Here is a 20627-nt window from a genome sequence, read left to right as displayed (position 1 = left end):
ACACTAACTTCTAAAATGGCTTAATCAATTAATTTTATGTTTTGGTATTTTGTCTACACCACATGTCTGCCTGCTGTCTGGGGGAGGCCAGAAGAGGGCAAGAGATCCTGAGACTGGAGCTATGGTTGTGCAGCACCATATGGGTACCGGGAATCGAACCCAAGTCCTAGGAAGAGCCAACAGTGCCATCTCTCCAGATCCAATAAGTTAAGCTTTGTGAGGAGTTGCCAAATTGTTTTCTATAATGACTACACTACTTATTTGTGATGCCAAAAGAGTGAGAAATGATTCTTGTTTGTCCTAGCTCACCAACATTTGCTATTTTCTGTTTGTTTGCTTTGGAGCAGCCATCCTAATGTGGTTTTCAACTGCGCTTCTCCAGAAATCATGTTCTTTTTTTATATGTTAGGGGTGGGAGACAGATTGATTAGTAGGTAGTGTTTGCTGTCTCAGCTTGATGTAGCTTAATATACACATATTAGAAGGAAATACATAAGCAAAAATTACTAAATTAAAAAATAATAATTGGGCCGGGCGGTGGTGGCTCACGCCTTTAATCCCAGCACTCGGGAGGCAGAGGCAGGCAGATCTCTGTGAGTTCAAGGCCAGCCTGGTCTACCAAGGGAGTTCCAGGACAGGCTCCAAAACTACAGAGAAACCCTGTCTTGAAAAACAAAAACAAAAAAATAAATAAATAAATAAAAATTGGGAATATATTTGGCAAGTGGATGAAGTAAAGAAAAATGAGACACAATCATATGAGTAGTGTTCTAATCCTTGGTGTGTTCATGAATATTTATTAATACGCATTCATTTAAATTTACACTAAATAGCCTAAAAACATGATTATAGAGTAAATATATATAACAATGCTCTCATTTACTAAAATGTTCAAAAAAGTGTACCCTGCTTTTCTCCCACAGCTGTGAGTCATCACTCCCAAACAAAAACTGGATTTCCTGAAAAACAGGTTAAGTCAATTCACAGGGGGAAATGCTTGTCAGCGTGACAAAGGCCAGCACTTTCATGAGAGCAAAATCTATATATACCTTTCTTTCGGGTTCCTGAAACAAGATCTTACACAAAAATGCCACTATTACCTTAAACACAAAAATGAACTGTGGTTTGTATTTTCTGATCACAGGGAGAAAAAAAAAACTTTAGAAAACTTTCTTAATGTGCATTGTTAGTGTACCGGCCCCTCGGCCACGTCCGGTAACAATACTGATTTATATATAGATTCTCCAGTTAGCACTGAGCTAGTAATTTACGATGGGAAGTGTAACTAATCAGAGTCACCCCCACCCCCAATTGTTGCTTTAGAGTTGAGATTAACTTTCATCTTTTAGGGACATCACCCAAACTTCTCAATAAGAGCAACGGGTCCATTTCTGAGAAAAGGCTTATATGAAAAACAAAAGCGGATGCCGAGGGTCTAGTGAAGAGACAACGGCAAAGAAAACGGGCGAGGGAAGGGGGAAGCAGGAATCTCCCAGGGGACGGTATGGAAGCAAAAATAAAGAACCACCCTAAAACTTCCAAGAGAAAAATGCATGCCCGAAACAAAACTTGCAAAGGTTCATTTTCAGTATATGAGCAATGAAACTCATTCTGGGAGGTCTATGCTTTAAGGAAAAGACAAGGCAGCCCTCCCGTTTCCAGCAGAAGATCCCTAAAGATGGCGGTGGGCCGGAGCCCCTTCTCTCCCCGCAACCAAAGGCTCTCGCTGCACATTTCCCACAAACCCCTCCGCGCGGCCCGGCTCGCCCAGACCGGCCCGGCCGGAGCGCAGCCAGTGCGCACGCGCGGGCTGACGTCACGCGCGCTCCCAGGACCCGAGCGAGCTGGCAGGAGTGGTCTCGGCTGCTTCCGCCGCCGCGTCGCTCCGGGGCTCGGCGGGCGGGATCGCGCTGCGTCCGCCGCGGTGGGGCAGCCGGGGGTCACGGAGTCGTGGCGGGGGCGCGCGGCGACGCGGCCATGGGCCTGCGGCGGCTCTGGTGACAGCGGAGAGCCGAGCGGCCCGGGCCCTGAGCGCGTCTCCTGCGGGGGGCCTCGCCCTCCTGCTCGCGGGGCCGGGGCTCCTGCTACCTTTGCTGGCGCTGCTGCTGGCGGCGGCGGCCAGGATCATGTCTGGTCGCCGCTGCGCCGGCGGGGGCGCGGCCTGCGCGAGCGCCGTGACCGAGGCCGTCGAGCCGTCCGCCCGCGAGCTGTTCGAGGCTTGCCGCAACGGGGATGTGGAGCGGGTGAAGAGGCTGGTGACGCCCGAGAAGGTGAACAGCCGCGACACGGCGGGCAGGAAGTCCACCCCGCTCCACTTCGCCGCAGGTAAACGCCGGCCTCGCGTCGCCTCCCGCACGCCCCACCTGCAGGCTCGGGCTTGCAGGCCGCGAGCCACACCGCCCTGTCCCGGCGCCGACCTTTCCCGGGGACTCTCACCCGGGCCGTCTCGCTCACTCCGGGCTGGTGATGAGGGGTGGGGTGAGCCTGCTCTCGGGAAGTTGTTTTGGTGGTAGGGCTTTTGCTTGTTTGCGTGGGTTGATGGGGGGGAGGTGCTTTGTTTTGTTTTACTGTATCAACAACACCTGCACCGACTTCCGGTCTTGCTACCCTGAAGGGCCTCTTGCACACAGAAAGACCTTGTGATTTGAAAAAGTAATCATCTCGACAATTCACTCTGTGCAAGTTCCACAGTAACTCTTCCCAATCCCTTAAGTTCTAGCGGCCTTCGTAAACTGTGAAAATGTAATTTAGAAGTTTTATTGGCTATTGACTCATTAGAGTTAATTGGTTTAGGTTTCTGGAGAGACTAAAACCGGAAACAGGCAGCTTTGGGAGACCTGAGATCTACTTAGGCTGAGTGTGGGTGGCCTCTGCCACACACACACGCACAAGTTGGGGTGGAAAGTGAGCGAGAGACAAGATGGAACATGCACTGGAGCTTAGATCTAGGATTTTGAGACTCGTTTTGAGTCATCCTGAGATTTATTTTAAATAGTTTGAAATTAGTTTTAACTGCTGGGTTCTCTATGATACCAGAGTGCTAAGGTTTGTTGAGGTATTTAAAATAGCCAGGGATGGGGCCAACTTATTGACTGAACCTTTTATGCTTCTCCTATAAAGGACAGATTGTAACTTTTTAACCTCGTGATCGAAAAAGATCATCATGGCTTGGTAACATTTGTTATAGTGTGCGTCAAGATTGTTTAGCAGTTCTTTTTAAAAAGAAACATTTTAAGTTTCTTTGTGGGCAGGGGTGATGGACAGAAGAGCATGAGAAAGATTTCTTGCTTGCAGGCATGCTTTTACTGTTAGACTGATTGTGGGTCTGGTTGCTTTGACCTGTCCCCATTTTATAATGTACATGCTGTCATGAATCATGCTTCCTTAATTGAGAGCCTCTCTAAGAGGGAAAAGCTTGGGAAAACCTCAGGTAGGTGAGCTGAGAACGTCTGTGGACACTGGGAAGAAAAGAAGAGCAATGAGACCAAATCTCTGTTAACAGTGTTGCCTTTCTTCGGCTAATTTGAATTGTCCTGCTTGACCATTTAGCCAACCTATTTGGCAAATGGTCACAACCAACTGCTACATAATCCAGAGGGGTAATGTTACTTAGATTATGTTCACTTGATAAAAATAGCCAAGGACGGTCTTAGTTGCCACCTTTCAAGAATTTGGTGTATTAGTGAGTTCATGTCTGAAAATAGTATTTAGAGATGTGGGTTTATGGTGTGACCTTGTTGCTCCTACTCCATCCCATCCTCAGTTCTTCCCCAACATACTTCTCTCCCACCCCATGGATGGAATCTAAGGCCTTGCACATGCTAGACAAGTGTTCTACAACTGAATGGGGTAGAGTATACCCAGCCCCGTGTATTTTATTTTGTTTGTCCAGATTGAAATGGAAATTTAAATAGCATAGGGACCAACTCACCACTAATAATTTACTTAGAGACAGTTTTAGGTTGTAAAATTAAGAAGTTAGGATATAAAAGGCAAATCATAAAATAATTACTAAGGAGACTAGGGAGATGGCTCAGTGGATTAAGTGCTTACCTTGAAAACATGAGGACTTGAGTTCAGATCCCCACCACATTAAAAAAAAAAAGTTGTATTGATACATGGCTATCCCAGCTCTAGGAGGTGAAAGCAGAAGGATCCTTGGGGCTTATTAGCCAGCCCTTCATCAACGAGCCCCAGGGTCAATGCAAGACCCTGCTTTAAAAAATAGAGAACCATAGATAAAGATACCTAACCTGGCACCTGTACACACTCACACACACACAATTATTATAAAAAATAATTGCTAAAGAATGGATACGCAATAACACTTTTGAAAGGCCTACGTTTCAACCCTAGAAAATAAGGAGGTTTTTAAAAGATGGCTTTGTAATTTTGGGGTTTGCTTGTTTATTGGGTTTTTCAAGACAGGATTTCTCTATGTAACAGCCCTGACTGTCCTGGAACTCACTTTATAGACCAGGCTGGCCTCAAACTACAGAGAGCCACCTGCCTCTACCTCCCTATTGCTGGGATTAAAGGTGTGCAATGCTGCTGCTCTCTCTCTCTCTCTCTCTCTCTCTCTCACACACACACACACACACACACACACCCATACCTGACTGGCTTGTAAATTTTAAAATTCAAATTATTAGATTAATGTAGCACTTACTAATTCTGTTTTTCTGTGCCGGGTATGGTGCCCAGTAAGTACCTTGACCCTACTAAACGCATTTGCTATTGCTGAGCTACATTCTCAGCCCTATTTATTTTTAAGTAAGTATGCCCACCCACATTTTCTCTGTGGGTAGTGAGTTAGCATTTGTGCTTATGTAGGCGTACTGTTGGGTGCTCGGTCTGTGGTCTCTGGTGATACTTGGTAATTGCCTGACCACGCAGTTATTTGTGTTTGTATTTTATAGGGTTGGAGATGCAAACGCATTTTAAAAACTTTAAAATAGCCAATTAAAGTTTAAAGGTTTAATTGAGCAGAAAAGGTGTGCTTTGTCAATAAGAATGAGAGGTGTGAATGCTAGACAATGAAAAATGGTTTTGTCTTTCCACACATACACACCCCTCAAAACAAACAAACAAACAAAAACCCTCTTAGTTCAATTAGTCAGATATCAGCCCCTTATGGGAATTAAGTTCTTTTTGTGATTGAGATAATTACGTAAACAGAAATTTTTTCTTCTGTTAGCTGCTTTTTATTATTGAACTAGGTAATACAATTTTTAGGAAGTCATTCCTAAGAAAAAATACACAGAAAATGATTTCCTTTCCCTTCTGTTCTTTCTCTGCCCCCAACTATACAGGTACAGGATATGAATTGATTTTTTTTTCTTTTTTTAAATTTTGAGTGACATCATAGAATGTATACGAACAAGTGGGTTTGGACTCTAATTTTACTAAGTATAAAATTTTTGGCACTAAAATTCTGTCTAATCAACATTTTATGTATGTGGTTGTTTGGCCTGCGAGTGTGTGCACCGTGTGCATGCAGTACCTTTGGAAGCCAGAAGACAGTATCAGATTCCCCTGGAACTGGAATTACAGATGGTTCTGAGCTGCTATGTGTGTGGTGGGAATTGAACTCTGGACCTCTGGAAGAGGAGCCAGTGCTCTTACCCACTGAGCCATCTCTCCAGCTCCTTATCTTTTTTTTTTTTTTTAAAGAATACTTTTTATGATCTGAGCATTTTGTGCATGCAGACAGTATGGGTTTTTTGTGTGCGTGCATTGGTGTTTTTCCTGCATGCATGTCTGTGCAGGTGTTAGATCTTGGAGTTGCAGATAATTGTTAGCTGCCATGTGGGTGCTGGGAATTGAACCCCAGTTCTCTGGAAGAGCAGTAAGTGCTTTTAACCACTGAGCCATTCCAGCCCCCCTGAATACTTTTTGAGTATGCAGGAAAGTGTCAGTCAGTACAGAAAAATGTACAAAGACTGAGGTTTAAGAAGTCCAAGTATGGGCTGGAAAGATGGCTCAGCAATTAAGACTACTGATTTCTCTTCCAGAGGTCCCTGGTTCAATCCCCAGCACTCACATGGCAGCTAACAACTGTCTATAACTCCAAGATCTGACACCCTCACACAGACATACATACATGCAGGCAAAATACCAATGCAAATCAAATAAAAAATAAATTTTAAAAAGAAATCCGGGTATATAGACGTGGATAGAAAGACAGTACATGTGCTATGCTGTGAAGAATGAAAAGTTGAAAATGAATGTGCATTATATAGTTGTAGCCAAGAGATGGAGCACTGTTTTGACTTGTAGTATGTTATTGGTACCCATTTTGAGTTGGTTAGATTCAATTAGAATCATCCACTATGTGAACTGCTTAGAAGAAGTTTCTTCCATAGGAAGAAAGTGGAATAAGAGCATCTAGAATTCATTGTACAGGCAGTAGATAAAAAACTGGATTTCTAAAGATGAAAGAAGACTGGATGGACCATGTTCACATATATGCAACTCTTGAAGAGTGAATGGATGTGGCTGGTATACAGTAGGAGAAAGGTTACAAGAAGCTGAATAGCCTTTTCTATTCAACTATGGATCTAGTTGGAAGTATCAGAACATGGGGTTCCTTGGCATCTTTCAGAGGCATACAGGATTTCTGTAATTTGACAGGTTGTTCATTCTTTGGTATAGAAGAGTAGAATAGTAGTTGGCTCAATTCAAGTCTTTGACAGGTCATCTACAAACAATATGATGATTTCTGTCATTTTTATTGTTAACTAAAACAATCCTACAAAAAAAATCTCAAAAACCAGGTTGGAGAGATAGCTCAGCAGTTAAGAACTGGTTCAATTCCCAGTAGCCACAGGGCTGCTCGTAACTATCTGTAACTCCAGTTCCAGGGGACCTGACATCCTCACACAGATATACATGCAGGTAAAACACCAATACACATAAAATAAAAATAAATTATTAAAAATCTCAAGAACCAGCCAGGCATGGTGGCAAATGCCTTTAATCCCAGCACTCGGAAGGCAGAAATAGGTGGATCTCTGTGAGTTTCAAGGCCAGCCTGGTCTAGGATAGCCAGGACTTAAACAGAGAAACCCTGTCTCGAAAAAACAAACAAAAAATCTCAAAAACCTTTAATACCATTTCTCTTTTTAAAAAATATTTTTATTATTATTTATTTGTGTGCATGTACCTAAAGTTAAGGCCATCCCCTGGAGCTGGGGTTAAAACAACTGTATGCTGCCTCATGTGGGTGTTGGGAATTGAATTTGGGTCCTCTGCAAGAACAATCCATGTTCTTAACCACTAAGCCATCTCTCCAGACCTTTTAATACCATTTCTAACATCATATTTATGATGTAGCCACACAAATCCACAAAATGTATCCACATTTTTTGCCTGGGACTGCAATTGTACATTATTATTTTCAGGATGGGGTTTTGATTCAGGAATTAAATATTATAACAGAAACCCCAATACTGATTAGTCTGCTCAACAAGTCAGGCTTTGATTCACTGTGTCTTGTAATGTAATATCTTAGCTAAGCATTTTCCTTGGCTCTTCCTGAACTTAGAGAGCTGGCTTCAGTAACTTCTTTGGAGTACTCTTCTGGGTGCTCCCTCATCCAGAATGCCAGGGTTTTATCATCTCACGGTCCATGACATTCTTTTCTATGTTTCTTCTAGTCTGGCTGGATAGTATACCTGCTCCAAGTCAAAGTGGACCTCTTCCTTTAATTACTAGTCTAAAGAAATTTAAGATGGAGGTTGGCATTGACTCTTAGGGTATATCTGCTCATGTTCTACCTTGCCAGTGAGAACAGATGGAAATGGAGCTGTAAAGCATTCCCTTCCCCCAAGAAATTGTTACTTTGTCAGAAGTGCTGTGTACCATTCTTGAGAATCTAAGAACGAGGATTTCATCAGAGATTATTCCCTGAGAATTTGGAAAACATCTTTTTATTGTTTATTTTTGGTTTTTGTTTGTTTTTTAAGGCTGCATTACATGTCATCTGGTTGATTTTTATTCATCTCTTGATCCCTTTGCCTCTGAAATGCTAGGGCTAGAGGTATGAGGTACCATGCCTGACTGATGCATCCTAGATGGATGTGTTTTCCCAGCAGTGGAAAGTTTATTGACATCACCTCAGGCTCTCTAAGGAAAATCCTCCAGTGCAGGGGTTCTCAGCCTGTGGATTGTGTTTGGGGGTCAGACAACACTTTTACAGGGGTTACATGTCCGATGTTTACAGTGCATAACAGTAGCAAAATACACTTAAGATGTAGCAATGAAAATAATTTTATGGTTGGGGTCACCACAGAACGGGGAACTATATTAAAGGGTCGCAGCATTAGGAAGGATGAGAATTACTGTTTAGTGTTAGAATGTGGCTTCAGTTGTTCAAAATTTTAGGCTCTTGATCTTGAACAGTATAGCAAATTCAACTACCTGTAGTCAGTGTCCCTTTAATTTTGGCTTCACGCAACCCCCTTTTCATGGTGTTTTGCCAGGTAGTTACAACTTGATCTTCAGCTAGGTCCAGCACATTGGAACAGGAATCTTCCCACTAGACTCTATTTCTTGTAACAGTAACAACTAAACACTTACTTTAGCTTTTGCTATACTCACCAAGTTCTTCTTTTAGTGAGAGTCGGCCTTTATATCACCATTTTTATTAATGATTGTTACCAGTGAAGAAGTAGGGATCCTTCTTCTAAAGGTGGATGTATTACATGACTTTACAGTTAAGAGGAATACTTAACTAATTTCTGCTTATTCTCATTCTTTTGTTTACTCTCCAATTTAGAAAGCCGTTTCTAAAAGCTTTTCCTCCAGATGGATAGTGAATGGATGGGAGGGGCAATAGTAGAAGACAGTATAGCAGAGGTAGTGGTAACAGTCAGACATGAAAGCAGTAAATTTACAGTCTCCTTGAAATTTTCCTTCTTTGCTTCTCAGTACCATTCTCAGTTTCCATTCTTAGCTTTTTTTCATTCCCTGGTATATTAAGCAAGCATCAACAAACTACTAAACACCTCATCCTCTGAAGAACTCCAGGAAAATAAGGATGACTAAGACATTCACAGCTCTCAAGTCTTATGGAATTAGCATCCAGGAGCTGGGTTTGGTTGTACATGCTCATAATCTCAGCCCTAGGAAGCTGAAGCAGGAGGCTCTTGAATTTGAAACTAGCAGATACTGAGCCACCATATATAGAGAAAGACAGATGATACGGACTGTAAACAACAAAGATCCAATCCCTGCTCTTAGGGAACTTTCAGCCAGCCCGTGTTAGGTGAGAACAGTTGGACAGAGTGGAGACTGGTCAGAGGTCGCCTTGTTTGGGTGGTGACTTTTAAATAGACAACAAGACCAAGGGTTGTACATTCAAAGGAAGAGCTTTCTGAGTGGACAGACAGCATTTACTGAATCTCAACATACTTGACAAACTCAGAAGAAGCTGGATCACAATTAGGAGGGGGAGGAGGGCATGAAACAGTGCCAAAGGCCAGTTCATCCAGGATTCTTGGTAATTCACTGTGGTGATGTGGGATTCCCCTCTGTATGCTAAGAATATGTTTTATTACCATTGGTTAACATAGAAGCTGTTTTAGCCAATGGCTTAGCAGAAATCTGAACAGACACAAAGAGAGACACAGAGAGAAGGCATAGTCAGAAAGATGCCATGTAGCTGCCAAAGGGGAGGACATACTGGAACCTTAGGAACCTTACCGGTAGGCCACAACCTCATGGCAATGCAAAGATTGATAAAAAAAAAAAAAAGGGTTAATTCAAGATGTGAGAGCTAGCTAGAAATATGCCTGAGCTGTTGACAAAGCATTGTTGTAATTAATATAGTTTCTGTGTGATTATTCGGGTCTGAGCAGCCGGGGAACAAAAGAGCAGTCTCTGCCTGCACTGTGGCGCATTTGAGTGTTTAGTCTGAGTGCCCATGGAAAGCAAGTGAACTATTTTAAACAGTAACGTTATACGGCGGAGTTAAGTTTTGTTGGTTTGGTTTGTTTCTGTGGGTGCTTGTGTTTGTGCTGTGGGGTTGTGGTTTGCAGACTCACTGAGCACAGGCTACTTTTATATTTGTAATCTTTGTGTCTTAGTCTCCTGAGGAAAGAGACCACTGACATGTAACACAGAACTGAGGTCCTGGACTCTTAATTCTATGAAGTGAAAGAGTCATGAATATCTTTGTTGATCATTTCCCCAGTATTCTAGTTTGCTTCCTACTGTTGTGGTAAAACACCACGACCAAAAGCAACTTTGGGAGGAAAGGATTTATTTGGCTTATACTTCCACATCACAGTTGCTCAAGAAGGAACTTGAGGGCAGGTACTAAAACAGAAGCTGTGGAGGAATGGTGTACTCGCTCTACGCAGCTCCTTCAGCTAGCCTTCTTATACAGTCCAGGATCACCTGCCCAGGGGCGCCCTATTCAGTCAATCATTAATCAAGAAAGTGCCCTATAGACTCTACAGGCCAGTCTGATGGAAGCATTTTCTCAGTCGATTCCCTAAGGACTCTAACTTGTGTCAAGTTGACAAAAACCTAACCTACATACTAAGTGTCCTTCACAGTATGTAGCATCTAACAGTTTGTTGGTATTTGCTGGATTGTTATATCATAGTATTAGAAAATAGACAAAGAAGAAAAGCTGTAAAAGAACAGCTCTGTTCTGGTGTGTGCAGCCATAAAGACTGTTGGAAATAGAAATGAAAGGGACATTTCTGAAAAAAAAAAAAGACTGTTGAAGGCAGGAAGTTCTGGTGGCTGAAATAAAGCAGTGTCAGTGGAAGTATAGAAAAGCTGAGACCTTGTTGAGCTAGAGAGAGATGCTTTTGAAAGGATCAAGATGAAACATTCTAGAACGTAGGTGATGAGTGTAGACTGGAGATTCCAACTACAGATCCCACCAGATTCAACTTTGCAGTCTTCTCCCACATACATACTTTCAGCACTACTCATTCTACTCTTTTTTCATCATCTCTTAACATACTTTTTTATGTTTATTGCCTTCCCCCATGCCAATAAAAAAGAAATTCCTCAAAAGCAGAAATTTGGTGAGCTAGAGAAATGGTTTTGAAGTTAAGAGCACTTGGTTCCCGTGCAGAGGACCCAGGTTCATTACCAGCACCAATAGATGGCTATAACTACAGTTTCAGGGGATCCAAAGCCATCTTTTATTTCCCAAAGGCCCCTCTATGTACATAAAAACAGTTTGTGCGCATGCGCCACTCACACAAACACAAATTTTTTTAAGGCAGAGATTTGGTTTACTTATTGGTTTGTCATATACACCAGAGAAGTATCTGGCACATAGTAGATGTTTTCTTATGATTTGTTAAGTGAATGAGTGATCAGGGGAAGACCTGAATCATGACTCCTTGAGCTCTTTGGAGAATGTATTTCAAGCAGGAAAGAATAGTTAGCTGTTGAATATTGCTGGTGTATCTAGTCAAATGCAAACAAAAACCTTTGGATTTAGGAATATGGCTATTGGAAGTGACCCTGTTCAAAGCAACTGGGAGAAAGAAGCAGAAGTTGGCTGAATTTGAGATAAACCTTACTGATTGGGTAATGCAGGAGCAGAGCTGAGATTGTGCTTTAAGGAAGAAGACTTTCCATGAGAGGAAGAAAGGAGTGTGTTGAGGGGCTCTGGGGAATGACCTAGTAGAGTGTCAAGATTGAGGGAGCACAGAGAGAGCAAAGATCTTGAGAAAGTGAGGAAGGACTGTAGGTTCTTCGCTAAGGAAGTTGAGCATGACCTTAAGTGTCTTTTGGCCATTTGAAGTTCTTCTGTTGAGAATTCTCTGTTCAGATCAGTGCCCCATTTTATAATTGGGTTGATTAGCCTTTTACGGTCTAGTTTCTTGAGTTCTTTATATATTTTGGAGATCAAACCTTTGTCAGTTGCAGGGTTGGTGAAGATCTTCTCCCAGTCAGTGGTTCTTATATGCTTCCCACTGTATAACAAAATATCAGTGTTCTGTAGTTAGCTTCATTAATATTCATGCCTGGCTTTATGGCCAGAACTCCAAAATGACTGTCTCCAAGTTGGACCAGTTTCCTGAGTTTAGGATCCACAGAACCTATTACTCACTGGACATTTGTCCCATGAGCACATCTAACTAAGCATTTCCAGGACCAAATCTTATCTACTGTTCCAGTTAGCGTTTTTATTACTGCAGTAAAACACCGTGCATGGCCTGTTACACAGAGAAACCCCATCTCGGAAAACCACCATGACCAAAAGCAACTTGGAAGGGAAAGGGTTTATTATACTTCCACATCACAGTTCATCACTGCAGGTAGTTAGGGCAGAAATTCAAACAGGGCAGGAACCTGGAGGCAGGGACTGATGCAGAGACCATGAAGAAGTACGCTTATTGGCTTGCTCAGCTTGCTTTGTTACAGCACTGGAGCTCAGGGGTGTGGCACTACATAAATGGACTGGACCCTCCCTTATCAACCACTGAGAAAATGTCCTACAGGTGCCTACAGCAGGGGCAATTTCTCAATTGAAGTTTCCTCCTTTCAGATGATTATAGCTTATGTCAAGTAGACAAAAAACTAACCAGCACACTCACAAACCCTGTTTTATTCTATATCTTGGTTACGATTCTGTTTACCATATTAGCCACTGGAGTCTATGTTTTCTTTTCTTTCTCTTTTTAGTTACTGATAGTGTCATGGGCAGTAGTAAAAAGATTGAGAAATCACCAACTATCTAGACCAGGATGGAACTAGTTAAATTTTCATATTTCAGTAAAATAGAAGTTAATTTCTAGGCTATTATGAGATTTTAAATTTTAAAAAATGGGAATATGCAAATAGCATCTTTTAAAAATATTGGTGGGGATATGAGTGGCATGGTGCTTCACATGGATTGGAACAGTAACTGCATCAGATTTTGACTTAGCTATCTCCTGTCTCTATATTCCTTCCATTTATCTACCCCACTGGAGCAGAAAGATTCTGAGACTTTAAGTCTGCTACTTCTTTATTAGGTACTCGTTTATATACTTAAGTTACATACATGGAGTGTATGAAAATGTGTACACACTAAATATGCAGAACTTGGTATTTGCAATTGGAAATGTCATTATATAGTTGGAGCCATTTGGGGTTTGAGCTTTTAGCCCCCTTAGAATCATCTCTGAAATTAGTAGCAATAGCAACTAGGGTGTTGTAGGCTCCTTAGCGGAGGAGAGGCCTTGGGTTTGAACAGTAAGGTTAGTTGTATGTGTTTCAGGTCATCTTTTCAACAGTCCTTAAACCCTGATCATGGTATGTTTATCCTAAAACATTCTGGCATAGCTTGTCATTTTCCTTGGTAAACTTAAATGTGGGCAATTTGTATTCTTTCTAGGTTTTGGACGGAAGGATGTAGTTGAATATCTGCTTCAGAATGGTGCAAATGTGCAAGCTCGTGATGACGGGGGTCTTATTCCTCTTCATAATGCATGCTCTTTTGGTCATGCTGAAGTAGTCAACCTCCTTTTGCAACATGGTGCAGACCCAAATGCTCGAGATAATTGGAATTATACTCCTCTCCACGAAGCTGCAATTAAAGGAAAAATTGATGTTTGCATTGGTAAGCCAGTATTTCTTTTTCAGAATTTTCTAGAAATTGTAACTATTCTGAATCTAATGTGTCTAGTGTTGTCTTTTTACCAGGCTGAACTTAGATTTAAATCTGTTCATGATTTAATCTATCTTTTTTTTCTCTCCAGCCCTCAAACCATTCGTTATTGCATGTCTTTTCTTAAAAATCTTAAAATTCTGTGGGAAATAGGAAAAAAAAAATCATTCTCTAAAAAATTGTGTTCTCTTGAGAGATAAGATGCATAAAGAACCAAATAAAGGCAGCTGAACATGGTAGCTTTTAGTCCCAGTGCTGGGAGGCAGAGGCAAATGATCTCTGAGTTCAGGGACAGCTGGGACTACACAGAGAAACCCTATCCCTAAAAATCAAACAAAAGAACAAATAAAGGCATGGTGGAAATGAACATTGTGTATTAGAAGATAATGGCTAATGGTGTGAATTAGTATGCTGGTTAAGTTTATCACCTAGACACAAGTAGAGTCACCTGGCAAGACCGAACCCCAATTGAGGATTGCCTCTAGTAATTTTCTTAGTTCTTAGTTGATGTAAGCGGGCTCAGCCCACTGTGGGCAGTGCCCTCTGAGGCAGGTGAGCCAGAGCTGTGTTTCTTTATTTTCTTAAGTAGCTAAACAAGACAATGAGCAGTGTTTCTTCATTGTCTCTGCTTCAGTTCCTGCCCTGAGGTTCCTGCCTCAACTTCTTAATGATAGAATGTAAATCAAATGAACCCTTTTTCCCCAAGTTTCTTTTGGTCATGGTTTTATCACAGTAACAAACCCATAACTGGAACAGTTAGCCAGAGTCAGGTCTCAAGGCTCAACTTTCTGGCATCTTTGTACTGGAGAAATGTTAGGAAACAGAAAGGGACTTTGTGAAGAACTCTGGTTATGATTTGAGGGTCTTGTTGTAATATAGGCACCATTCACTGAGTTGCCCAGATAAGCCTTGAACTTTCCATTCTTCAAAAAACTTTTATTTTTTTGCTTCTGTGTGTGCAAGTGCACACAAATGCATGCTTGTGTTCACATAGGTTTTAAATCCTCCAGCTCTCTGCCTGGTCTGTGTACAGCTTTGGGCAGTGGAAAATAGAAGAGTCTTTCTCCCATAGACAGTACTCCTGTGCAGCAAGTAAAACTTTGACCAGAGTTCCATTTTCCCCCGCATACTTCTTACCACCCTCCATCACCTGTCACCAGGGAAAAAATAGCCAAGAAAAATCTTTGTTGAACAGAGAAAACTTACCATGCTCTTAGTATATTAAATAATTGAATATGTTATATTTTCTTAAATTTAGGGATTTACCATATTATCAGTATACCAAAAGTCTTTAAATAATTTTGAGAATTCTGTACTGGGACTTTTATAATTTTGAGAATGGAAGGAAGGAGGGAAGGAAAGAAACTGATTATTAGCTCAGACTGCCATGATGGCCATTTTGAAAAGTAGTGTTGCTATTTTTTGCAGTGCTTTTACAGCACGGAGCTGAGCCAACCATCCGAAATACAGATGGGAGGACAGCATTGGATTTAGCAGACCCATCCGCCAAAGCTGTTCTCACTGGTAAGTCTGTGTGCACTTTGGTTGTTTCAGGAAGAATAAAAATACTTAATGGGCTAGGTAGATGTACTCCCTCATGCAGGTGATGCCCTCAAGTAGAGTTTGAACATGATGTAGTTTACTTATTATTTTGCTGTCTGTCAACAGTTGAATTTGATTGTTGTCTAAAAACAATAAAGCCTTTTTTTCTTTCAAATTTGTATTTAAATTTGTCATTGTATTGGCAGAAGATATGATAAACATGTGTTGCTTCAGGTATTCAGTATATTTTTTTAAATCCCCAAGTTTTTCAGACAATTAATGTATTTCTTTATAGACTTATGTTTTTGGTGTAATGATTTTTTTTTTAAGGAATTCTTTTAAAATACTTTATTCTAGTTATTTCAAAAGTATGACTGTTTGAACTAGAATTCATTTCCTTGAAATCTTTTGACATTAGTACAGCTCTAAGTTAGCAGGGTTGGTTTGAGCTATATCTACTTCATGTATTTTTGCCTTTACCTAGTATGATGTCCATTTAAGTAACTGCCATTATTTCTGATAGTCTCCCTCACCCCCCAATTCACAGGTGACTATAAGAAAGATGAACTCTTGGAAAGTGCCAGGTATGTACTATTAAGTATATGTGCCATAAAAACTCCACTGGAGGGGGCGGGTGGAAAGATGACTCAGTGATTAGGAGCACTTGATACTCTTGCAGAAGACTCAGGTTCGGTTCCCAGCACCCACAGGACAGCTCACAACCATGTGTAACTCTAGTTCCAGAGGTTCCTATACCGACTCCTCATCTCCTTGGGCTCCAGAGTAGCCCTGGCTGTCATAGAACTTACTCTGTAGACCAGGCTGATCTCAAACTCACAAGGATCCACCTGCCTCTGCCTCCTGAGTGCTAGAATCAAAGGCATACACTACCACTGCCCAACTAAAAATAAATCTTTAAAAAGCAAATTCTTGCTAGACACCTTTAATTCCAGCATTCCAGAGGCAAAGGCAGATAAATCTCTTTGAGGGGATGGAGACATGACTCAGTGGTTAGGAGCATTTGATGCTCTTGCAAAGGACCCAAGTTCAGTTCTGGTACCCTCATCAGAGGACATAAAACTGCCCTTAACTTCAGCTCCAGGAGTATCTGGTGCCTCTGACCTCTATAGGCAGCACACAAAACATGTATGTGTTGTATTGTGTACACACACACACACATAACACAAACACATTTACAAAGAACAAAAATTAGATATTTTAAAAGAAAACAGATTTCACTGTGAATCTCTGGTTCTTTACCCCCAACCTTCAAATGTGATAATGGCCCACACTTGTAATCTCCATCCATGGGAGACAAAGTCAGTAAGCCTACAATGAGTTCAGGATAGCTCGAGCAACAGAGAGAGTTCCAGGACAATCTGTGCTACAGAATATGACAGACCTCATCTTTAAAAAAAAATTGTCTAGGGCTGGAGAGATGGCTCAGAGGTTAAGGACACTGACTGCTCTTCCAGAGGTCCTGAGTTCAATTCCCAGCAACCACATGGTGGCTCACAACCATCTGTAATGAGATCTGGTGCCCTCTTCTGGCATGCAAGCATATGTGAGAGGAATGTTAATAATAAATAAATAAATAATAATAAATAAATAAATCTTTAAAAAAATTGTCTAATGCCATAAGCATGCTTTAAGAGAAGACTTTGTTTTTAATGGTTAAATACATAGTATAAGCTACTAATGCATGTTTTTAATGTGTGTTTCTAGGAGTGGCAATGAAGAAAAAATGATGGCTCTACTTACACCATTGAATGTCAACTGCCATGCAAGTGATGGCAGAAAGGTACTTGCTTTGATGATTTATTTTTTTTTTTTTAGAATTTTTTATCATCTGGTGATAGGAATGTATATTTATTATAAAGTCCTGGTATTTTCTTTTTAATTGTAGATAGTAATTAAGATTCTTAATAAAACTCATTGATAATGAACATTTATTGCATATTATCTCTATGCAATAATGAACTTTAAACTTTTATGCTATGCTTACTATATATGTTAATTTCCTAAAACCAAATTGAGCTGGGCGATTGTGACATATGATTTTAATCCCAGCACTCAGGAGGCAGATGCAGGTGGATCTCTGAAATTGAGGCCAGCCTGGTTTACAGAGCAAGTCCTAAGACAGCTAGGACTGTTAAATAGAGAAACCCTGTCTCAAAACACCTCCCTCCCCCCGAAAAAAAAAAAGAAAAGAAAAAGAAATGTATTGTTTATTAGCAATGATTAATCATAGTTAGATTTTCTTGTATTATGTTTGGGTTTTTGTATTTTCAAACATTTATGCAGCCATTATGTGAATTTCATTAGTTTATTTGGTTACTGTTTCAGTCAACTCCATTGCATTTGGCAGCAGGATACAACAGAGTAAAGATTGTACAACTGTTACTGCAACATGGAGCTGATGTCCATGCTAAAGATAAAGGGTAAGCTTTGAACAAAAGTGAGGCCTTCTTGTTAGCGTCCTTTAACACACTATCTCCTTAACGAAAACATTTTCCTGTTGCTGTTTAAGGAAATTGTGATCTTTTGTAAGATGCAAGTTGTTCTGAGCACCATAGGGATTTTAAAGCATTAAACCTACCACTCAGCTCATGAAAGATGCCCCATTAATTTGAGTGATAAGTAGAGACTGATGAATGGAGTTATTATAGGAGATCCTTTAGAAGATGTATGCTCTGCCCATATCTTCAAGGCAGGGTGTGATGCCACAAGCCTATAATCTAACTGAGAGTTAGACCCACAGCACACACTGAAGTATAGGAGGGGAAATGATTTGGCAGAAAACATTGTGCTAACTTTTAGAGCTCTTGGTTTCATGAGAATGTAGAAATTCAAGCACAAATATTTAGTGAGTGGCAGTGAAATTGGTATTCAGGCAAGGAAAGAGCTGTGTATTACCAGAAACTGCTCTGGCAGTGCTTGTGCCAGTTAGTAAAGCTGATCCCCAAGAAGACGGAGAGAGGCTTAAAGGTAGAAGCCAGAATGTTAAGGTTATACAGTGTAAGTGTTCTTCCTTTTATTATTATTATTATTATTATTATTATTATTATTATTATTATTATTCCTTTATATTACAAAGGAATTTGGCTTCAGTTTACCGAGGACTGTAGCATTTTGCCTTACAGAATTTCAAAAGATGTTTCAAAGAAGACCTGTTTATTCAGAATAAATCTGAAAAGGATATGTGAGCCAGAACAACAGAAGGAAGGAAATCTATACCTAGGAAAAGTACATGTGCAGATACACAAAGAATTATAAAGCCAGAGAAAAGCTCAGAACCTTGTGTGTGTTGTGTTAACTTAGAACAGAACCAGGTGCATGTCTTTATTCCCAACGCTGGGAAGGCAGAAGCAGATGGATGTCTGTGAGTTCAAGACCAGCCTAAGCATATAGTGAGACCTCATATAAGGGAAAATTTAAAAGTTAGAAACATCTCTTCAAAGAAAGCAAGGAAGAACAATGATATTAAAACAAGAATGCTTATAAGGGATTTACCTTTATAAAAATCTGGCCAGAGTTTAGAGAATAAATTGGTTTAGAGGTTGTTTATTTAGGTTGTAACTATGTAAGCCCAAACTAGTTATGAGTAGTAGTGGTGGGGAGAAAAGGAATATGGATTTGAAAGAGACTCGGGAATTAAAATTTGAAGATTGCCCTAGACTTAGGGACTCAGTAATAAAGGGCTTTTTCCCTCCCTTTCATTGCAGTGATCTGGTACCATTACACAATGCCTGTTCTTACGGTCATTATGAAGTAACTGAACTTCTGGTCAAGGTTAGTTCTTCTGTGCCTTATTATTTTCTGTAATTACATAAAATGATTTGAAATGCATAGTGTTTCTGACTTATTTTTTGTTTTGGGTGCTTGGTAGAAAGTGGGAATAATTATAATCATAACATGCAGATTATTGATAAAATAGCATTTGATTGCCTTCAGATTTTTGAGATACCATGCAATGTTAAATATATAGTTGTCGTGGGTGGGGGTAAGTGGAGAGAATGGGAGGAGGGAAGGGAGTTGGAACTGGGATTGGTAAAATGAAAAAGATAATTTGTTTTCTTTAAAAAATTAAAAATAAATGAAAAGTGGCACTAAAAAGGTCACACTAAAGTGTTAATTGAGATGAGGGATCAGGGACTTACCAAAATAAGATGGAAAATACAGAGGTCCTGAGCAAACACCAGGTTGACAACCCTTGCTAAAGAGTCTGGTTAACAGAAGACATTAATTCAGTGACTGCATTCCATGACCAGAACACTCATTATACCTAGGAACAGGGGGTGCCAAGTCACATCCCTGATTTATGCCGGGCGGTGGTGGCTCACGCCTTTAATCCCAGCACTTGGGAGGCAGAGGCAGGCGGATCTCTGTGAGTTCGAGACCAGCCTGGTCTACAGAGCTAGTTCCAGGACAGGCTCCAAAACCACAGAGAAACCCTGTCTCGAAAAACCACAAATAAAATAAAATAAAAAATGAAATATGGCACCAGCAAATACAAAAATAGCAACGAGGGCTAGCAAGATGTCTTAGTGGGTAAAGCCTTTTACTGCCAAGCCTAACGACCTCAGTTCAATCCCTGGGTTCCATATGGTAGTAGAAAACCAACTTCTTCAAGTGGTCTGCTGACCTCTGCGTGTGTACTGTGGCACATGCTTGTGTGTACGCATAGTAACTTAATGTGACGATAAATATACTTTTTTGCCAGGCGGTGGGGTTGTTTGGTTGGCTGATTGGTTTGGTATGCGCCACTACCACCCGACTGACAGTAAATGTACTTTCTTTGTTTTTTGAGACAGGGTTTCTCCGTAGCCTTGGAACCTGTTCTAGAAATAACTTTTGTAGACCAGGCTGGCCTCGAGCTCACAAAGATCTGCCTGTCTCTGCCTCCGAAGTGCTGCCACTTGGGAGTATTTTTATTGTAAATTATATTATACTATATTATATATTGTATGTATATTATACTACTGCCTGGCAATAAATATACTTTTAAAAAAAATTTAAAGCATAACAATGTTGGCACTTGCCTTTAATCCCAGCACTCTGGAGGCAGAAGCAGGTGGATCTTCTGTGAGTTTGAGGTCAGCTGGTCTACATAGTGAGTTCTAAGCCAGCCAGGTTTACATAGTGAGACCCTGTATCAAAGTATCACAAATAAGTAAATAAATGTTTTTTAAAGGATAACAAGGCATTTTCTCAACTTTAATCTTCAAAGCCTCTACGTGCAAAAAAGCAAGTAGTCTGATCTGAGGGGAAATTCTGTCAGATTCATAACTAAACATCTATGCCAAGAGTTGACTCTTATTCTTCACTTGAGAGGAATGTCAGAAACTCTAATAGACTGCCTTAAGGTTCTGTCTGTAACTGGTTTTGTTTGTTTGTTTGTTTTTCAAGACAGGGTTTCTCAGTAGCTTTGGAGCTTGTCCTGAAACTAGCTCTTGTG

At 40.7% G+C, this 20627-nt stretch overlaps 1 protein-coding gene across 2 annotated transcripts in view; it reads left to right on the top strand.

Moving 5' to 3' along the window:
• Positions 1-1855: 1855 nt before the first annotated feature.
• The window catches only part of Tnks2 (tankyrase 2), a 56493-nt gene continuing 37721 nt past the window's right edge, over positions 1856-20627 (top strand). Inside the window, exons 1-7 of one of the 2 annotated variants that reach the window (XM_041660933.1) lie at positions 1856-2325; positions 13355-13579; positions 15056-15151; positions 15717-15753; positions 16895-16970; positions 17516-17610; positions 18895-18961. In XM_041660933.1, the coding sequence (XP_041516867.1) occupies positions 2127-2325; positions 13355-13579; positions 15056-15151; positions 15717-15753; positions 16895-16970; positions 17516-17610; positions 18895-18961 (795 nt within the window). In that variant the 5' untranslated portion in view covers positions 1856-2126. The remainder of the gene's footprint in view (positions 2326-13354; positions 13580-15055; positions 15152-15716; positions 15754-16894; positions 16971-17515; positions 17611-18894; positions 18962-20627) is intronic. The other variant, XM_041660932.1, reaches the window with a different exon arrangement.

This window comes from Microtus oregoni, unplaced genomic scaffold, assembly GCF_018167655.1.
Source record: "Microtus oregoni isolate MIOR12 unplaced genomic scaffold, Mior012 000012F_ref0000307, whole genome shotgun sequence".
Lineage (NCBI taxonomy): Eukaryota > Metazoa > Chordata > Mammalia > Rodentia > Cricetidae > Microtus > Microtus oregoni.
The sequence above is the reverse complement of the archived record's forward strand: the minus strand, read 5'-3'. Positions and strand labels throughout refer to the sequence as shown.